We start from the raw sequence: 16,400 nt of genomic DNA, 5'->3' as shown, positions 1-16,400 counted from the left end.
ACACACACACACATACTGAACAATATGATCAGTTACTGAAATGGTGAAATTGATATTGAATACATACAGGTAGGGTAAGTCCAAATTTATACAAAGTTACCCGAGCTACCCATCCCTGCCCTAATCTATAAGGTATGTTACAGTTTTTCTTCTGTCAGTCACATTAAAAAATAGCCTCATATTCCACCCCACCCCATCACCACCCACCCTGCACCCACACCGACACAAACATAAACTACACTGTCATAAACTGCCAATTATTACTTCCACACAATTGGACCAAATTGCACAGGGATTGTCCAAGGCAAACAACAGTGCAGACAAAGTCCACATGTTGCAGTCATGCCATCTAATCAGGAGTTGATGATGGTGATGGAGGAGTTCTAATAACGGCAGCTGCCTGCTTAGGCTGGTGAATGCACAAGTCCCCAGGGACTACCACTGTCAACAAGGACACACACTGCTGTCATCACACATCATATTGCATGCCGGGGGACATAGAACAACCACATCACATTCATTTACACAGCAAAGTGGTCAACAAAATACCAACAACATAATCAATGACTTTCAGATACTCATAACACATATCATTTGATCTGTCAAGAGATGAATAGGAGTGTCTTTTTTTAGTTAAAAAATGTTGAAATGTTTACCTTCTGACTGCCATTCGCACCATCTTCTGGATCTTCATCGACGATGCCTTCATCCGCAGGAACCTCTTCCTGGCCAGACAAGCGCGGACAAAGGTCTGGATGTGAATAACAGCCACTCTCTGGATCTTAGCAGCCTCAGCATCAAGATGCTGCTCAAATGTCTCCTTCATGAACACCTGCAATTGATTTTGATTCATGTAGACATGCATATCATCGTCTATCTCATAATCTGGCGGCGAGAGGGAGGAATAGTCCTCAAAGAGATCGTCAGCAGACGGCATGGAGTACAGAGCAATACTGTTGTCTGCGGAGGCATATTGGTAGGAATCTGCGATACTGTTGTCTGCAGAAGCATATTGGTAGGAATCCTCCGAGGGGGGTATGAAAGAATAATTCTCATCCAGAGTTGAAATAAGTGAGAAATTGTCTTCTGATGGAGAAATGTTCTTCCCAGGCACATCCTGTTCATCCTCACTATGCAGCATGGTCTGAATGGAGTTGAGGTAACTCACAATGCTCTGTCGGCTGTACATCTCGTGGGATATTGTCAGTCCAACTTACACTGAAGTAATGTTCACATATCTTCCCAAATCTCGAAGTTCAAGATTCAAGCTACGCTTCTTGACAATATATGAAATGCCTGAAAGTACTTTGTGTCGCTACTGTCATAATACAGTCACATCTCCTAAAATAATAATACCGCAATATCTTTCCTCTGAAGTACCCGAGTATGCACTCTGCACTCAATCCTTGATTCATGGGGTTACACTCCACACACTGATCACCTGTAGCCGCTCAGTAACACAATTAAATAACACGCCCAAACTGACGAAGTGATGTCGTCTGAAACATGATTCCAGCATAAGAGAACCACAGTGCGTTTGACACTTAAACTCCTAATAGACGCCACTGTCCATATTCCCAGAATGCATTTGACACCCTGTCTAAGGCACAGGCAATGTGGGAATATATTCTGTTATACCATGCATGGAGTGTCATATCTGCCCTGTCTGCTCACATCCCAGATGGTGATGTCATGAGTCGACATGCAGCATGACAGATTCATCAACTTCAAACATGAACATAAATTATATTTTATTACCCACAAGACAATTATTGCACAATACAGGTCAGTAGCTGCAGTTGAAGGGAAGTAACTCTTGTTAACAATGATCAATCAAGCAAGAATTCAAGATGGTTTTTAAGCACTGGGACAAAAGGCACTTCCTAAATAAACGAGTGCAGAGTGATACATAATGCTTATAAATAATTTGTAACTGTTCTCACTATGTAAAATCTGAGTTTTTCTAAACATTCGTTATAGGTTCATAATACCATGGCTATGCTATTACATATAGCCCAGAGCTATGGAATGACATTTAGTATCATGCTTTATCGATTTCATAAAGTTCTTTTCCAAAAGATACATGCTTTAATCTATTCCATTGCTCAAATCTTCATCTAGTTAACACTTAACTTGTTGAAGTGACTAAACAAATTTATAAAACACATCAAAACTTAATAGATGTGAATTTGTGTATTTTAAAGTGTGAATACTGATTTGTCAAACATTTTTCAAGATGGCTACTTACCTTGGATGTTCCAACTTGAAACTGCTGGGAGAACGCTGCACCCTGGGATTGCAGAATCTTGGTGCACACGTCAGCGGGTAGGTGCCGGTTGGGAAAGTACTTCTCTTTGATCAGACAGCGGTACCTGACATATAGAAATACATAATATACATCTATGTCAAATCTATTACCAAAAGAATATCTTATCATACCTCCATGTCAGAATGATGAGATCTGATTGGTCCACATGATCTTGATAACTAAGATGTTTCCCGCCTGGGAGTGAAATAAATTTATGAGCGGCTGAACTAATCCCTTATACCCCGCCATGAGCACATCAGGCTGCACGTGGATTTCTGAGAGGAAAAATAAATCTTTTTTTCCCTGCTTCAATGCACAAGGCCTCATGCCTCAAGTCAAAGGAAGCCACGTGAGATAGCTCAAGTTAAACTCAGCTCAATCGAACAGCTGTTTTCCATTAATTTTGAGTTTGTTTGAATTCTTTTACAGTGTCACATTAAAACATGTCGGTAAGATAAATTTGTTGTAGCAGCATCACGAGGGGTACATGGGGTTTTATGCATCCCACCTTATGTTTTTTACCGCTTGCCCCGGCTCATGGTATAAAAAACATAAAACCCCATTAACCCTTGTGATCCTGCTACAACTTATAATATCTTTACATGCAACACCAAGCATAAATGCTGTTTTACATTAAGCTCCAGCACATAAACTTAAGAATGTGTCTGGAGCAACAAAACCAGTGGTCGACGGCATGAGCACATACATTAACCCTGTGAGTGCTACCAGTCAGACAACCAGCTCTCTCATCTATTGGAACACTATCGACAACTGATTGCTGTCGCTGCATGTATTTTGGGCCACAAAATTGAATAGATTTTCACTCATCAAACAAAACATTTTTTATTCACCTTTCAATGCAATTTGTGAACTTGATCCTGATTGGATATCCCAGTTTGCGGATGCGGATCGTTTCCAACATTCCGCTGTAACGAAGCTGTTCCATGACAACGCGATCCTCGAACTCCATCGCTGCCTTTGTTGTGTTCGGCTTGATACAGCGGACAAAGTAGGGGTTACATCTGAAGGAAATGTAATTCAAATTACACCATGACTCCACAAAAATGGTTATACAGAATTTGATTTCTATGTGATTGCAAAACTTTTGTTGGCATGAAGCGGTCATGGCCATTGTTGTACATGCAACATGTTCTTCAGTTTTGTTTGTGAACTGGAATCAATGACAATTTTTTGTTTCTTAATCATAATCTTTATTATCTTTAACGAGAAATAACGGCAGAATTTCTGCAAATTGTAAAAGCAAATTGATTCCCAATCTCATTAAAATCAGATCTCAGTTCTCGCTACGGCTAAACAAAGATCTGAGGACATCCCATTACGGGTCACGTCAGAACGACCTTTTGCGAATTTTGACCGACCAATGAAATGACTGACAAGAAATCGACATTAGCCAATCAGAAGGCAGCTTTCTCGAGCTTTACGACACTAGTTTCCAACTGGCGATTACGCTTCGAAACATATTTTGACGTATTCTCGATTAAAAATTTTAAAACTGATAAGAAGAACATTCTGGAATGGCTCATAGATGGCCTAGATTGTATGGATATAATCATAAAACCCGTAACTGTCGTTCGGAATATCCCATGTTAAATATATCGTGGTTGCATGATCAGAAAACACATTCCGACTGTCAACTTTCATGATCTGGTAAGCGACGCTCTGATTGGTTGGACGAAAGGTCGTTCTGACGTGACCCGTAAAGGGATGTTTAGCAATAGCGAAAACTAAAATCTGATTTTAATGAGATTGAATTGATTCCCTAATCAAATGTATCGTTCATTTCAGCATCGTGAAAGTTTACCTTGACATGGTGTCAATAAGAGAGATGAGGCTCTCGTTGAAACTTGCTCCAATTGTTGATGTGCGGGGTTTGAGTGTAACGTATCGCCCGGTGGTCTTACTGAGGGTCTTTGTGATGTGGCGATCTCGTAACTCCTTGAACATCTGAGCAATCAACTGAAAGACACACATAATATGAAAGCCTATCCCCAAGACAGTCATGGTGAACAACACAGGTCATCTGAATGTTATTTTGGTACACAGTGACACTTGCTAGTACAGAGACTTTATGACTGGAGACAAGATATAAGTGTTTACCTTGTTCTTGCTCTCGCACATGAGCTCCACCACATCACTGCGTAGTGTGTCCTTGTTCTTCTCCAGGAAGTGTTGGACCTGCATGATGTAGAGACAGTGTCACATTATTAGCAACCTACACAGTGTTGCATTATTAGCAACCTACACAGTGTCGCATTACTATCAGCATACACAGTGTCGCATTATTAGCAACATACATTGTGTCACATTATTAGCAACATACGCAGTGTCGCATTAATAGCAATAACAGAGTGTTGCATTATTAGCAACATACACAGTGTCGCATTATTAGCAACATACACAGTGTCGCATTATTAGCAACATACACAGTGTCGCATTACTATCAGCACACACCACCCATGAAAATTCAGGTTAGAATAGGTCTTCAGCAACCCTTGCTTGCTATTAAAGGCGACTATACTTGTCGTAAGAGGTGACTAACAGGATCGGGTGGTCAGGCTTGCAGACTTGGTTGATGCATGTCATCGTATCCCAATTGTGTGGATTGATGCTCATGATGTCAATCACTGGATTGTCAGGTCCAGACTCAATTATTTATAGACCGCTGTCATATAGCTGGAATACAGCTGTGTGCGGGGTTAAACAACAAACAAACAAACCAAACAAACAAATCAGCTTACATTGTACTTTATCTTGCCGGCATAGTGAGTGATGTGGAACTCAGGGTCGGACATGCGCGGCTTCTCGTACAGACTGTTCTGGGCATGGTGAAAGTGACACTTCTCCAGGAAAGACATGTCGGTGGACTACAACATAGGGAAACAGGAAGGTAAACACAACAGCAGCGGAACTATAACCCTCAACAAGTGTCTGGACAACATTGCTAATGTTAATGTCCAAAGTGCGTGTGGTAATTATGACATGAATATATACACTACAATGTTCTGTCAAAGTGCTCCAAGCTGCCCAGTAGTATTCCCCTTCAGAACCACAGATGGACCCAAGGTGACAAATTTGATACCACACTTGTTCATTATGATTATGACACTAGGTCAACACCATACTGAAGTTCCTAGTGCATCAAAGTATTTAAATGACCTCACATCAAGCTGTCTCATGTAACCGAAACACCTTCCCTCACTCACTCTGCCTCAATAGTCAGTAGGCCAGCAAGCACCTGCGTTAGTATGGCTACTGACCTGGGTGAAGTTGCACTCACTCACTCTGCCTCAATAGTCAGTAGGCCAGCAAGCACCTGCTGATAGCACAGCTACTGACCTGGGGGAAGTTGCACTCACTCACTCTGCCTCAATAGTCAGTAGGCCAGCAAGCATCTGCTGATAGTACGGCTACTGACCTGGGGGAAGTTGCACTCATTCACTCACTCACTCTGTCTCAATAGCCAGTAGGCCAGCAAGCACCTGCGATAGTACGGCTACTGACCTGGGTGAAGTTGCACTCATTCACTCACTCTGTCTCAATAGCCAGTAGGCAGGCAAGCACCTGCTGATAGTACGGCTACTGACCTGGGGGAAGTTGCACTCACTCACTCTGCCTCAATAGCCAGTAGGCCAGCAAGCACCTGCTGATAGTACGGCTACTGACCTGGGGGAAGTTGCACTCACTCACTCTGTCTCAATAGTCAGTAGGCCAGCAAGCACCTGCTGATAGTACAGCTACTGACCTGGGGGAAGTTGCACTCATCATCCAGGATGTGAAGGATGCCAGCAGGTTTGCTGGAGATGAGGTCGATGGTGGGCTGGTTGTCACGGAAGTCGATGTTCTGCCACTTGATCTTCTCCTTCTGGTACTCCTTCTGCTCAAGGCGGAAGATGTGCTGGTTGAAGAAGTACTGCAGCGTCTCGTTGGCGAAGTTGATACACAGCTGCTCGAAGCTGTTCAGGAGGAAGTCCTGGCAGAAACAATAGTAATGTTAGAGGAGGACTTGGAGACGCTCATTAAAATATCGCTATACAGATTGTTCAAGGACACGCTCATTCATCCCTTCAATAACCAGATGACAGGAAAGACATTTTCATCATAGATCTCCCTTTAATTTGACTGCTTGATAGCTCTATTTGCTTAGTTCTGAGGATAATTATGCATGACACATCATAGATAGTCATATTGCTTGCTTTAGAGGAAGATACTGTAAGAAAGCCGATTACCTCAAATCCAAAGATGTCAAGAACAGCTAGTGACGTTGACTTTTCTCGCTCTGCCTTACATATGATCTGGTTGATACGCTCTACAAGCCACGAGAAGAGGCGACTGTACAGAGCCTTGGATATGGCATCCCTGTAAAGCACAAATACACAAGCCATAAAACAACATGTTAACTCTGAATATTTTATGACTATTCTTTTAATTTTTCTTTTGAGAATCATTACAGATATCTTAAATATTCAATACAAAGACTTACTTCCATCTAATTTGAAAAAAAACAACACATCTGTGAAACCCACCTTGCATCAAGTGCTTGGTCCATGTTGTAAGGGGACACAACTCTTTCCCCTCGTGCTTGCTGAAACATAATATTGAAACTGAAACAACATGGGTCATTTTTTATCATTCCAATTGTAGAATGTTTTAAATGTCCGATGTGCATGGTAACTGTCACATTCATCTATCCATTACAATGCTCTGTCAAACTGCTCTGAGCTACCCAGCAGCATTTCAATTTTAGAATAAAAGACATGACACAGTAAGTAGAAGTAAACTAGGCACTGACCGTGATTTTGCTGGTGAGTGCCTGTTTTAACCAGTCTTCAGACAGTCCCAGAAGGTAGGACACCCACTTGAGTTCCGCATCACTGCCAAGCTGAACTGTGTCATGGTTATCAATCTGAAATAAAGTTTTCCCATATGATGCTTCCAAAATACACAGTCACACTTAACAGAAGAATGGAGTGAGCTATGAATGGCAGATTCAGAGAAGCGGGTGTGAGGTGTTGGGGAGGGTTAGTGGATTGGTGTGATTGTGTGATTGTGTGATTGTGTGTGTGATTGTGGGTGTAGAATAGGCATACAGCATGCGTGCCGTAAAAGGTGACTATGCTTGTGGTAAGAGGTGACTAACGGGATCGGGTGGTCATGCTCACTGACTTGGTTGATACATGTCATTGTATCCATATTGCGTGGAATGATGCTCATGATGTCAATCACTTAATTGTCTGGTCCAGACCCGATTATTTACAGACCGTATTCATATAGCTGGAATATTGCCGAGTGCGGCGTTAAACAACAAACAAAAGAGAAGGGGGGGGGGGAGGGGGGGGGGGGATCTAACATTTCCATCATAACATAACAATCCCTAAATTTGAAATTCATTTCATCTGTTATAATTTTGTACATAATTTAAACTATTTCATACATAATTTAATTCATGAAGAATATTCACAATCACATTCAAACTAGGTAATTGAGGAATGGCAGGCTGGTTTCCAAGTGGTGCACAGCTGTTCATCCTATCTGCATTTCAATGTTTCCACACAAATACTGATCATAATCTCAATACCTTCAAAGAGAGACTTGTATAAAGGTGTCTACAATTCTAAATGAAACTCAGTTGGAAGAAACAACAAAGGGATCACATTCATGGATGAAAATATTCAGCAAATCAATATTCCTAAAAACATCAGCATGATAATTATGTTGAACCTAAGCACTGGATTGGAATCTTGTATTTTGTTTCCATTCTAAAGAACAATATTTTGAACATACTATGTCCCACAGACCTAATTACTGGATTGGAATCTTGTATTATGATTCCATTCTAAAGAACAATATTTTGAACATACTATGTCCCACAGACCTAATTACTGGATTGGAATCTTGTATTTTGTTTCCATTCTAAAGAACAATATTTTGAACATACTATGTCCCACAGACCTAATTACTGGATTGGAATCTTGTATTTTGTTACCATTCTAAAGAATAATGTTTTCAACATACTATGTCCCACAGACCTAATTACTATTACACTTTATTGAACACACACATTGTCTGCTGATGTGTTCCTCCACTGATAACACAGGGTAAGTGGAATGACTAATAGTTTGTTGGTCTGTGCTGGAACACGACTCAACAATTCATAATGGTGTATGAGTGAGTGAGTGAGTATGGTTTTACAACCCTTTTAGCAATATTCCAGCAATATCACGGCGGGGGACACCAGAAATGGGCTTCACATATTGTACCCATGTCGGGAATCGAACCCAGGTCTTCGGCGTGACGAGCGAACGCTTTAACCAGAAGGCTACGCGACCGCCCCTATAATGGTGCATGAAAGAAAGGCCTCCAAAAGCCACACATCACAGACATTGACAATTTCTTGTGTATAATATATAGGCTAGTGAACAATCCCAATTAGCACCCCTTCTTATTGATCAATATACACAAGACTTATTTATTCGTGTATAATACGTGTGTTATATGCATCCTTAATTGTGGGAAATTAGATTCTGGAAAAATACATCTGTCGTATATAAACATTTCAGGCTGTCAGCATAAACCACAAAATTTACGATCTATTAACCCTGTTGTTTTTCACCAAAATAATATTCTAATAAGAGCACCCTATTTCTAATTTTGAGAGTGCCCTGGGCGCTTAATATGTCGAATACGGTATTATGACAAGGAATATTGACCTGATAAGGGGCAAGAAGTAGCCATGAACAGTTGTGTGTGTATAATAAAGAAGAATATTATTCCTTGGTGTAATCATTACATATATTTGCAAATAAATTAGGTCCGATGAATTAACAAAATTTAAGTCCAGGTCCCCGTTCCATAAAGCCATCTTAGCGCTAAGGTGATCGTAACTCCCATATTTGAACACTGGCTTACGATAGTCGTAGCGCTAAGATCATTTTGTGGAATGGTGCCCCGGCCCTCATTTTTTAAAGCAATCTTGGAGTCATGTCGTCAGTCTATGGGAGTTTCTGTCCTCCTAGTGCCCAGATGGCTTGGAGCAGGTGCCTGGTTACTCAGCACTAAAGGTGACCAGTGATTCCCACAATGGCTGAGTGTTCCTCCTTACCAGCAGTGTGTGGAAGTAGATGTTTCCAATGTGGAGGACAGAGGCCAGAATCTTGTAGATGGTTTCCTTCTCTGGCTTCTGGAAACTCAGGATGTCCATGGCCGACTGCAACTTGCGAAAGTTCTCGGCATCGTCCCGACCTGGCAGCACGGAACTCCCACCCTGTGTGGAGAAGATGTCACAGAATCAATGTCATGGAACATTCTGCAATATGTCATTCTCTTGCATCATCTCAGCTCCAGTGAGTGAGTGTGTGAGTGAGTGAGTGAGTGAGTGAGTGAGTGAGTGAGCGAGCGAGGGAGCGAGTGAATTGTACACCTCTGAGAGCATTAGTCCACCAGGACTATAACACAAGTGAACAACAAGATTTGGCACACCAATGTTTGGGAATCAAACCTTGGACTTCCACATTATTAGCAAATACTTCAACTACAGGGTAGTGGAGACTTCAGAGCATGATATATAGGCAGTAGGCTTTCCACTCAACACTGATAAAAATTAAACCTCTTTTGTTGTATATTCATGATGTATTTATTGTACATTATGAGTGAGTGAGTGAGTTGGGTTTAACGCCGCTTTTAACATTATTCCTGTTACATCGCTGCATGTCAGCTTAATGTGGGAGGAAAGCCTGAAGTGATGCAGGTCTCAGACGTTTACCACTTCGGTGAAACCCACGAGCACGAGTATGGTGCTGACAAACCTAGAAACATGATTGGGGCGAACCAGGATTCGAACCCACAATCATAGGTTTCTGGCGTGCAAAAAGGACGCAACTCTGCACAGCGAATTGCGGCGCCTTAGACGACTGGGCCCCCCGTGCCCCCTTGTACATTATGAAGCTGCTGCATCGCTCACCTGGTTGAGGTAGAAGTACTTGGGGGCCGTCTGAAGGCCAAATTTGGACTTCTGTTCATCTGACATCGATTCCAGCATCTCGTAGAAAACATGGTAGTTCCGCTCTTCCGATGCCTGGTGAGAATAAGACAGACATACCATACAGCTTATAGTTGAAAACCAAGTGTCTGTGGGAATACAATTGTTTCCTTAAGTTTCTTACTGGTAAGAATCTACTCTACTGTATCTTCAGCAGAAGATGTAAAAAACCTCCCAGTATGCTCTGCAGTTATCAATTGATTGAATTAATGTTGTCACATATTTTTGGGGTTTTTTTTTTTGTTTGTTTGGTTGGGTTTTTTTTGGGGGGGGACATCATAATTTGAGTTTTGTTATGTTTTAAAGTGGGTATATTGTTACTTATAAATACTGCATACATACACTAACAAACCCTATCATATTTCAAATATAATACAAGATCCTTTTTTTCTATGTGAGTGAGTGAGTAGATTTGTGTCACTATTATCAATATTCCAGCAATATCTTTGTGCGTGATGCAAGAATTGGGCTTCACACATTATACCCACGTGGAGAATCGAACCTTGGGCCTCAGTGTGACAAGTGAACCCTTTAACCACTAAGCTACCCAACTGTCACCTTAACCTTGGAAATGCATATGAAACACACCTGCACCTGTCAACATCGCCAAGATGTGAACAATACCTAATGTCGGGGAACTTCTCTCACCATGTCTCCAGCAGTTACATGAACATACACAGCCTGACACAGCTCCAGGGCCCTGCCACATGTGATTAAGGAGAGGTCCACACTCTGACGGCTAACATGTTAATCAGCATGTTGGAGGTAGTGGGCAGTATAGCTGTGGATGTCGGTAACATGTAGCACTCTTAATATCGCCAACCCCAAGCATGGACAAAACAACCCCCTACCCTAGGCTAACACAGGCCTGTCTCAATCAGCTGTCATGTCAAAGAGGCAAATATATAGTCACAGGTGGATAACATACAGCAAGAACTTATATACACAACCTTTCTCAATAAAATAACATGATTATCAGCTTACACTGTCCTTTTTGGTCAAACGTATGCAAGTCTCAAACATATCAAACAAAGTGAGGAGAAGTGAAATGGGGTTTAACGTCGCGTCCAAGATTATTGCACTTACTCGGTAAATAGCGACATGCATTTACGCGTGTGTGGCTGCTTCTACTAGTCCAGATGGATGCCGATTTATAGTGCTAGCCAACTGAGATACCATGCCGCAATATGACATGAATACCCCACTCAGACACATTATACTGACTACGAGTCGACCAGTCCTTGTTTTAGCCCCTTAATGCCGAGCGCCAGACAGGGTAACAACAAGCACCATCTTTTAACATCTTTTGGTATGACGCGGTCGGGGATCAAACCTCGGACCTTCTGCTCTCCGGGCAGACACTCTACCACTAGACGACGGAGACGGCCTCAAACAAAACATTCATTGAGACATGAAATTCTGTTAACCAAAGAGTCCGAGGGTGTCAAACAATCTATTCTGTCAGGTCAGGGGGTAAATCTCTAAGCCACTGGGTTGTTAACCCATTCTTGTGTTGTATTCAATAGGCATAAGTCCTGACTATACATATCAAGTTAACTTTGCCATCTTTTCTGACAACAACCATAAATGAATTTCAAAACTTGCTTCTCATTGAGGACAATGTTCTACAACCTACCTGGGTGACAATTCTGGATTTTTCCAGCAAATATTCAAGTGTTCTTGCACCAACAATAGATCCACTGAAAAACAGAATTTGTGCAATTTCAGTCCACTTTACAAATGTAATACATACAATAAAATACAATTTAAACATAGCATTGCAATAACGAACACGCTTTAACGAACTGACGGATATAACAAACTGTTATTTTGGTCCAAGCCATCGGTTGTATATGTGCTGTATATATACACTTATAACAAATTATATTTTTTACAAACTAAAATTAGTGGTCCCTTTGAGTTCGTTATAACCGTAGTTTACTGTATTTGGCCAATTTATATAATTCAGCAACACATCAGTTTTTTCCACACAATCAAAACATTCACAAAAATTAGCAAATTGTACCTGAAAGACAGATTCAGCCCAAGTTCATCCTTCATCAGTTCAAAACCATTAAGTTTACATTAATCACATCCATGGGTCATAATTTAATTTTAAAAAGTACCAACGTTGCAATGTCAAACCAAAGTTCATGACTACTTAAAATAGTTTTGATTGAGTATCGAAATATGGCCTAAACACTGCAGTCTTTCGGCTTCTCAAGTAAAAAAATCATCTCGGAGCAAGTACCAGCTCAATTTATAGAAGTGAAATATAGCTTTAGCATCTACTACTTACTCTTTGAAGAAGACTTCTATGTACTTCCCAAATCGACTTGAGTTATCGTTGCGTATTGTTTTGGCATTACCAAAGGATTCAAGGAGTGGGTTAGCCTCCAGGATCTGCTCTGTGATGAGGTTGTTACGGGATTTATTCACCGCCGCCAGATATTGCATAATCAGCTTGGTACTCTCTGTCTTACCAGCGCCACTCTCACCACTGAAACGATAACAATATCAGTGTGTTCACAATTACAGTGTCCAGATGACTTACTAAATTCATTTTTGTGCTTCACAGCAAATATGGTCACACAATACCAGTCTTAAGTCATTATGGCTCCTTGGATAAGAGGTGAAGTGAATGGGGTTTAAAGTCGTCTCCAAGATTTTTGCACTTTTATAGTGATGTGTGCATGCTCTTGTGTGTATGTGTGTGTGTGTTTGTGTGGCTGCTTGTACTAGTCCAGACTAATACTGAGTTTATAGTGCTAGCACAATGAGATACCATGCCGCAGTTTAACATGAATACCCCACTCAGACACAGTATACTGACTCCTGAGCCAACCAGTCCTTGTTTTAGCCCCTTTATGCCGAGCGCCAGACAGGGTAACAACAAGTACTATATTTTAACGTCTTTTGGTATGACGTGCCTGGGGATCGAACCCGGACCTTCCACTCTCAGGACAAGAGAGACAATATTGAAGTATTATACAAACAATCATGCAATAAAGAGGTATAGAAGGTAGGGAATGGTTCCATGTTGTGGCTGCAAGTCACATGTCTGGTGTGTATGAGTGTATCATTGCTGATTGCATTGACTTTTTTTCCATTGAAATAGGCATGATAGATGGGAGTAAGATGCATAAATGTGATAAATGACATTTCCCGCTTTTTTTTTATTGGTTCGTTTTCAAACACATTGACTCATTGTCATCCAAACTGTCAGAAAGATATTTTTTCTGTTTTGGTAATAATTTTGATGAATGGCCTATAAATATTCTCTAAAAATATAGTAAAATCATGAAAATGTTCTCATGAATTTTGGACCCAGCAAACTCACTGGATTTCATTTCTGTAATTTATATATACAGAGAGGTGTTTCTGACAGTTAAAAAAGCATACATTTTCATGTAAGTCTAGCATCTGTCACAATAACTGTTATTAAACTGTTCATCGTCTTTTGTTTATTTCTAATTTCTTGGAAGATGTGCATTAGATTATCTCATTTACATAGCTCTTTTCAGAGGAATTTGAGCTTCGAGTGTTCTCCAAGTTTGTTATCTTTATTGCTGGGATTCCTGGCAACCAACATGGGGTTATAAATCACCTGGCCTCCCAACATGATACACACAGAAGGGGTGGAGAACCATGTACTGTATATATCCTTCCTGAACATATGCTATAACATACCAGAGCAGATCTAGTCTGTGAGGTGAATATATAAGTGTTATACCACTGTCTGCACAAACGCAAGGCCAGATTTTTCTTCTCTTTGTTTGGCCCCAAAATTCAGGTTGGTAGGTCAAAAAAATCAAAAAAATCAATTCCAATTGCAAATAATATTTTGTATATTTCCTCTCCATGTTCATCATAATTTGTTGCCTTTTGAAAGTTTTTAGATAAACATGTAGATGTAGTTTTTTAATAAGTAACTTATATTGTATATTGATAGTGACAATGAATGAGGTCAGTTTTTTTTCTACATTTTACTTATTTCTAGAAGACAGAATACAAAAAACACTGCTTTTCATTTGATTTAAATTTTTGGGAGTCGGCAGATTAATTTGTAAACCAAGTTTAATAAGAACTCTGGCCTAACCTATGATGATTATACTAGTGTCATATCAAACCTGCAGTATATATATAATGTTATGACCTATGTAAACAACTCCGATACTTAAGTGACAGGTGGAGTGTTCCATATCCAGGTTGATATAGGTATGCAGTAACCTGCCTTCCATGTATATTATCCATGGACAGCTAGTCCAGACACAGTGACTTATGGCTATCTCTGACAATACCAGATCAAATTTATGGTCCCAACTTTTACAACATGAATTTATCTGTCCAATAAAAATCTGTCCACTACAGACTTCCTCCACACAGATTCTGGACATCTTCCAGAGGCAAGGGAGTTAACTGACTATAAAAGTCCAGTTTCCACCCTTGTGGAACTAGGCTGCAATTATGGAGTTACATTTTGGCTGGATTTACGAGTCTCTGTAGAGTCCAATCAAAATCCGGATTCAACGTGCAGATTTCGGTCGACTGCAGGATTTGCAAAGCACGTGTATTGTCAAATTAGCGTCGACAGATATTTTCCAAATCTTCTCATATTTTTGTCAAGGTGCTCAGGTGATTTTATGCACTTCGCAAGGTAACACCTCATTTTACTACACTATAGATCTTGACTGTCGATCAGATCATCTGGACTGGGCACCGCCATTTTGTTTTGTGATATGAAGGTAAAATCTGATTTGTCATCAGTAGAGAAATAGAAGGGACATAACTCGAAATGCCACTGGTGGCGCTACGAATGAGCCACAGCCTAGTTCAGGAAGGGTGGAAACTAGACTTTGATAGTCAGTTAACCCCCTCGCCTCTGGAAGTTCTGGAGTAAGATTGTCAGACAAAGGCCAATTTATCATGTAATCGACGCTACCTAACATGGATTAACTCGTCATGTATCTGGTACACAGTTCTCATCAATAGTCTTTAAAGGAATTAATATCAGTTACTTAACCATATATTTTCCTTCTTTTAAAATGCACATTGTTTCATGTTACAAAGCAAATATGATTAATATTCAGGTAGCATTTTGAAGGGAATTAAATCATTAGTTGACACTTCACTTCTAACTTGTCCAGCCAATCAGACTGGGTCACCTGCATGACCTATGTGCACTCTGTCCATATGGGAAATTCCAGCAACCCACTAACCCAGATATCAGTCACAGGGAACTGGTTCTATTCTGGGCCCCATAAAGGAACCGACAGGGGTCGCTACTGTCTGCAGTCAGTAGGCGTCATAAACCACATCCTTATCTGTCAGTGGATGACAACCTTACCCAGGCTGGAGAATGTTAACCCAGTACCAAGCAGTGTCTATTATCATATACAGATGACGCTCTCCCTAATATGTGCTGTCTAGTTTTATACATCAGATAGCTACACGATAAATCCCAAAGAATAATGAAGAATGAGTTGTGGTTTATTTCACGATAAAACATTGTTCTATCATGACTTCATTTCTGGAGATTCAAACATATGCTCGCAACTCGATCACATCGTAAATTGGACAACATTATTTTTGAGAGGCTAGTGAGTTGTTCCCCTTAGATGTACCTGGGCAATGCATAAAAAATCTATGGCCAAACTATCAATTTCAAAAGTGGGCGAAATATGGCAATCTGAATTGGGAGAAAAGATACAAATAATCGCCATGAGAATTGTGAGAATACTCAGGAAATACCAAACCCCATGTTCATAAAATGGACATTGTCACGGTCAGATTGTATTCAGGGAGTCATCATCATTTAAATATGGGTAAATACTTCAAAAGCTTGTAAAATTTATTAACATCCAATGGGATGATGTAAATAAAGTTGAAATAAATGACTTGTGGTCATTGTTTATTTTCCCCGTAGTGTCTATTTACAATAAACAACTCCTCCTCGTCTGTTATTTCTTAAATACAGGTGACCACCTCCCTCTCCCCTAATACAAGCAGTTTATAATGATATACAGCAGGTTTTCT

The 16,400-nt window shown here is 40.5% G+C and overlaps 1 protein-coding gene across 8 annotated transcripts in view; it reads right to left on the bottom strand.

Moving 5' to 3' along the window:
* The window catches only part of LOC139468327 (unconventional myosin-XV-like), a 159,419-nt gene that overhangs the window by 64,524 nt on the left and 78,495 nt on the right, over window positions 1-16,400 (bottom strand). For all 8 annotated transcript variants that reach the window (XM_071250222.1, XM_071250219.1, XM_071250225.1 and 5 more), the window contains exons 7-20: window positions 12,664-12,864; window positions 12,001-12,064; window positions 10,287-10,400; window positions 9,429-9,590; window positions 7,119-7,232; window positions 6,853-6,911; window positions 6,556-6,685; window positions 6,072-6,299; window positions 5,068-5,193; window positions 4,427-4,504; window positions 4,131-4,285; window positions 3,160-3,330; window positions 2,249-2,372; window positions 657-832 (exon numbers count right to left, since the gene is read on the bottom strand). In XM_071250222.1, coding sequence (XP_071106323.1) covers window positions 657-832; window positions 2,249-2,372; window positions 3,160-3,330; window positions 4,131-4,285; window positions 4,427-4,504; window positions 5,068-5,193; window positions 6,072-6,299; window positions 6,556-6,685; window positions 6,853-6,911; window positions 7,119-7,232; window positions 9,429-9,590; window positions 10,287-10,400; window positions 12,001-12,064; window positions 12,664-12,864 — 1,902 coding nt within the window. The remainder of the gene's footprint in view (window positions 1-656; window positions 833-2,248; window positions 2,373-3,159; window positions 3,331-4,130; window positions 4,286-4,426; window positions 4,505-5,067; window positions 5,194-6,071; window positions 6,300-6,555; window positions 6,686-6,852; window positions 6,912-7,118; window positions 7,233-9,428; window positions 9,591-10,286; window positions 10,401-12,000; window positions 12,065-12,663; window positions 12,865-16,400) is intronic.

Source organism: Haliotis cracherodii, unplaced genomic scaffold, assembly GCF_022045235.1.
Source record: "Haliotis cracherodii isolate W230 unplaced genomic scaffold, xgHalCrac1.p SCAF_2, whole genome shotgun sequence".
NCBI classification, from domain to species: domain Eukaryota; kingdom Metazoa; phylum Mollusca; class Gastropoda; order Lepetellida; family Haliotidae; genus Haliotis; species Haliotis cracherodii.
The sequence above is the reverse complement of the archived record's forward strand: the minus strand, read 5'-3'. Positions and strand labels throughout refer to the sequence as shown.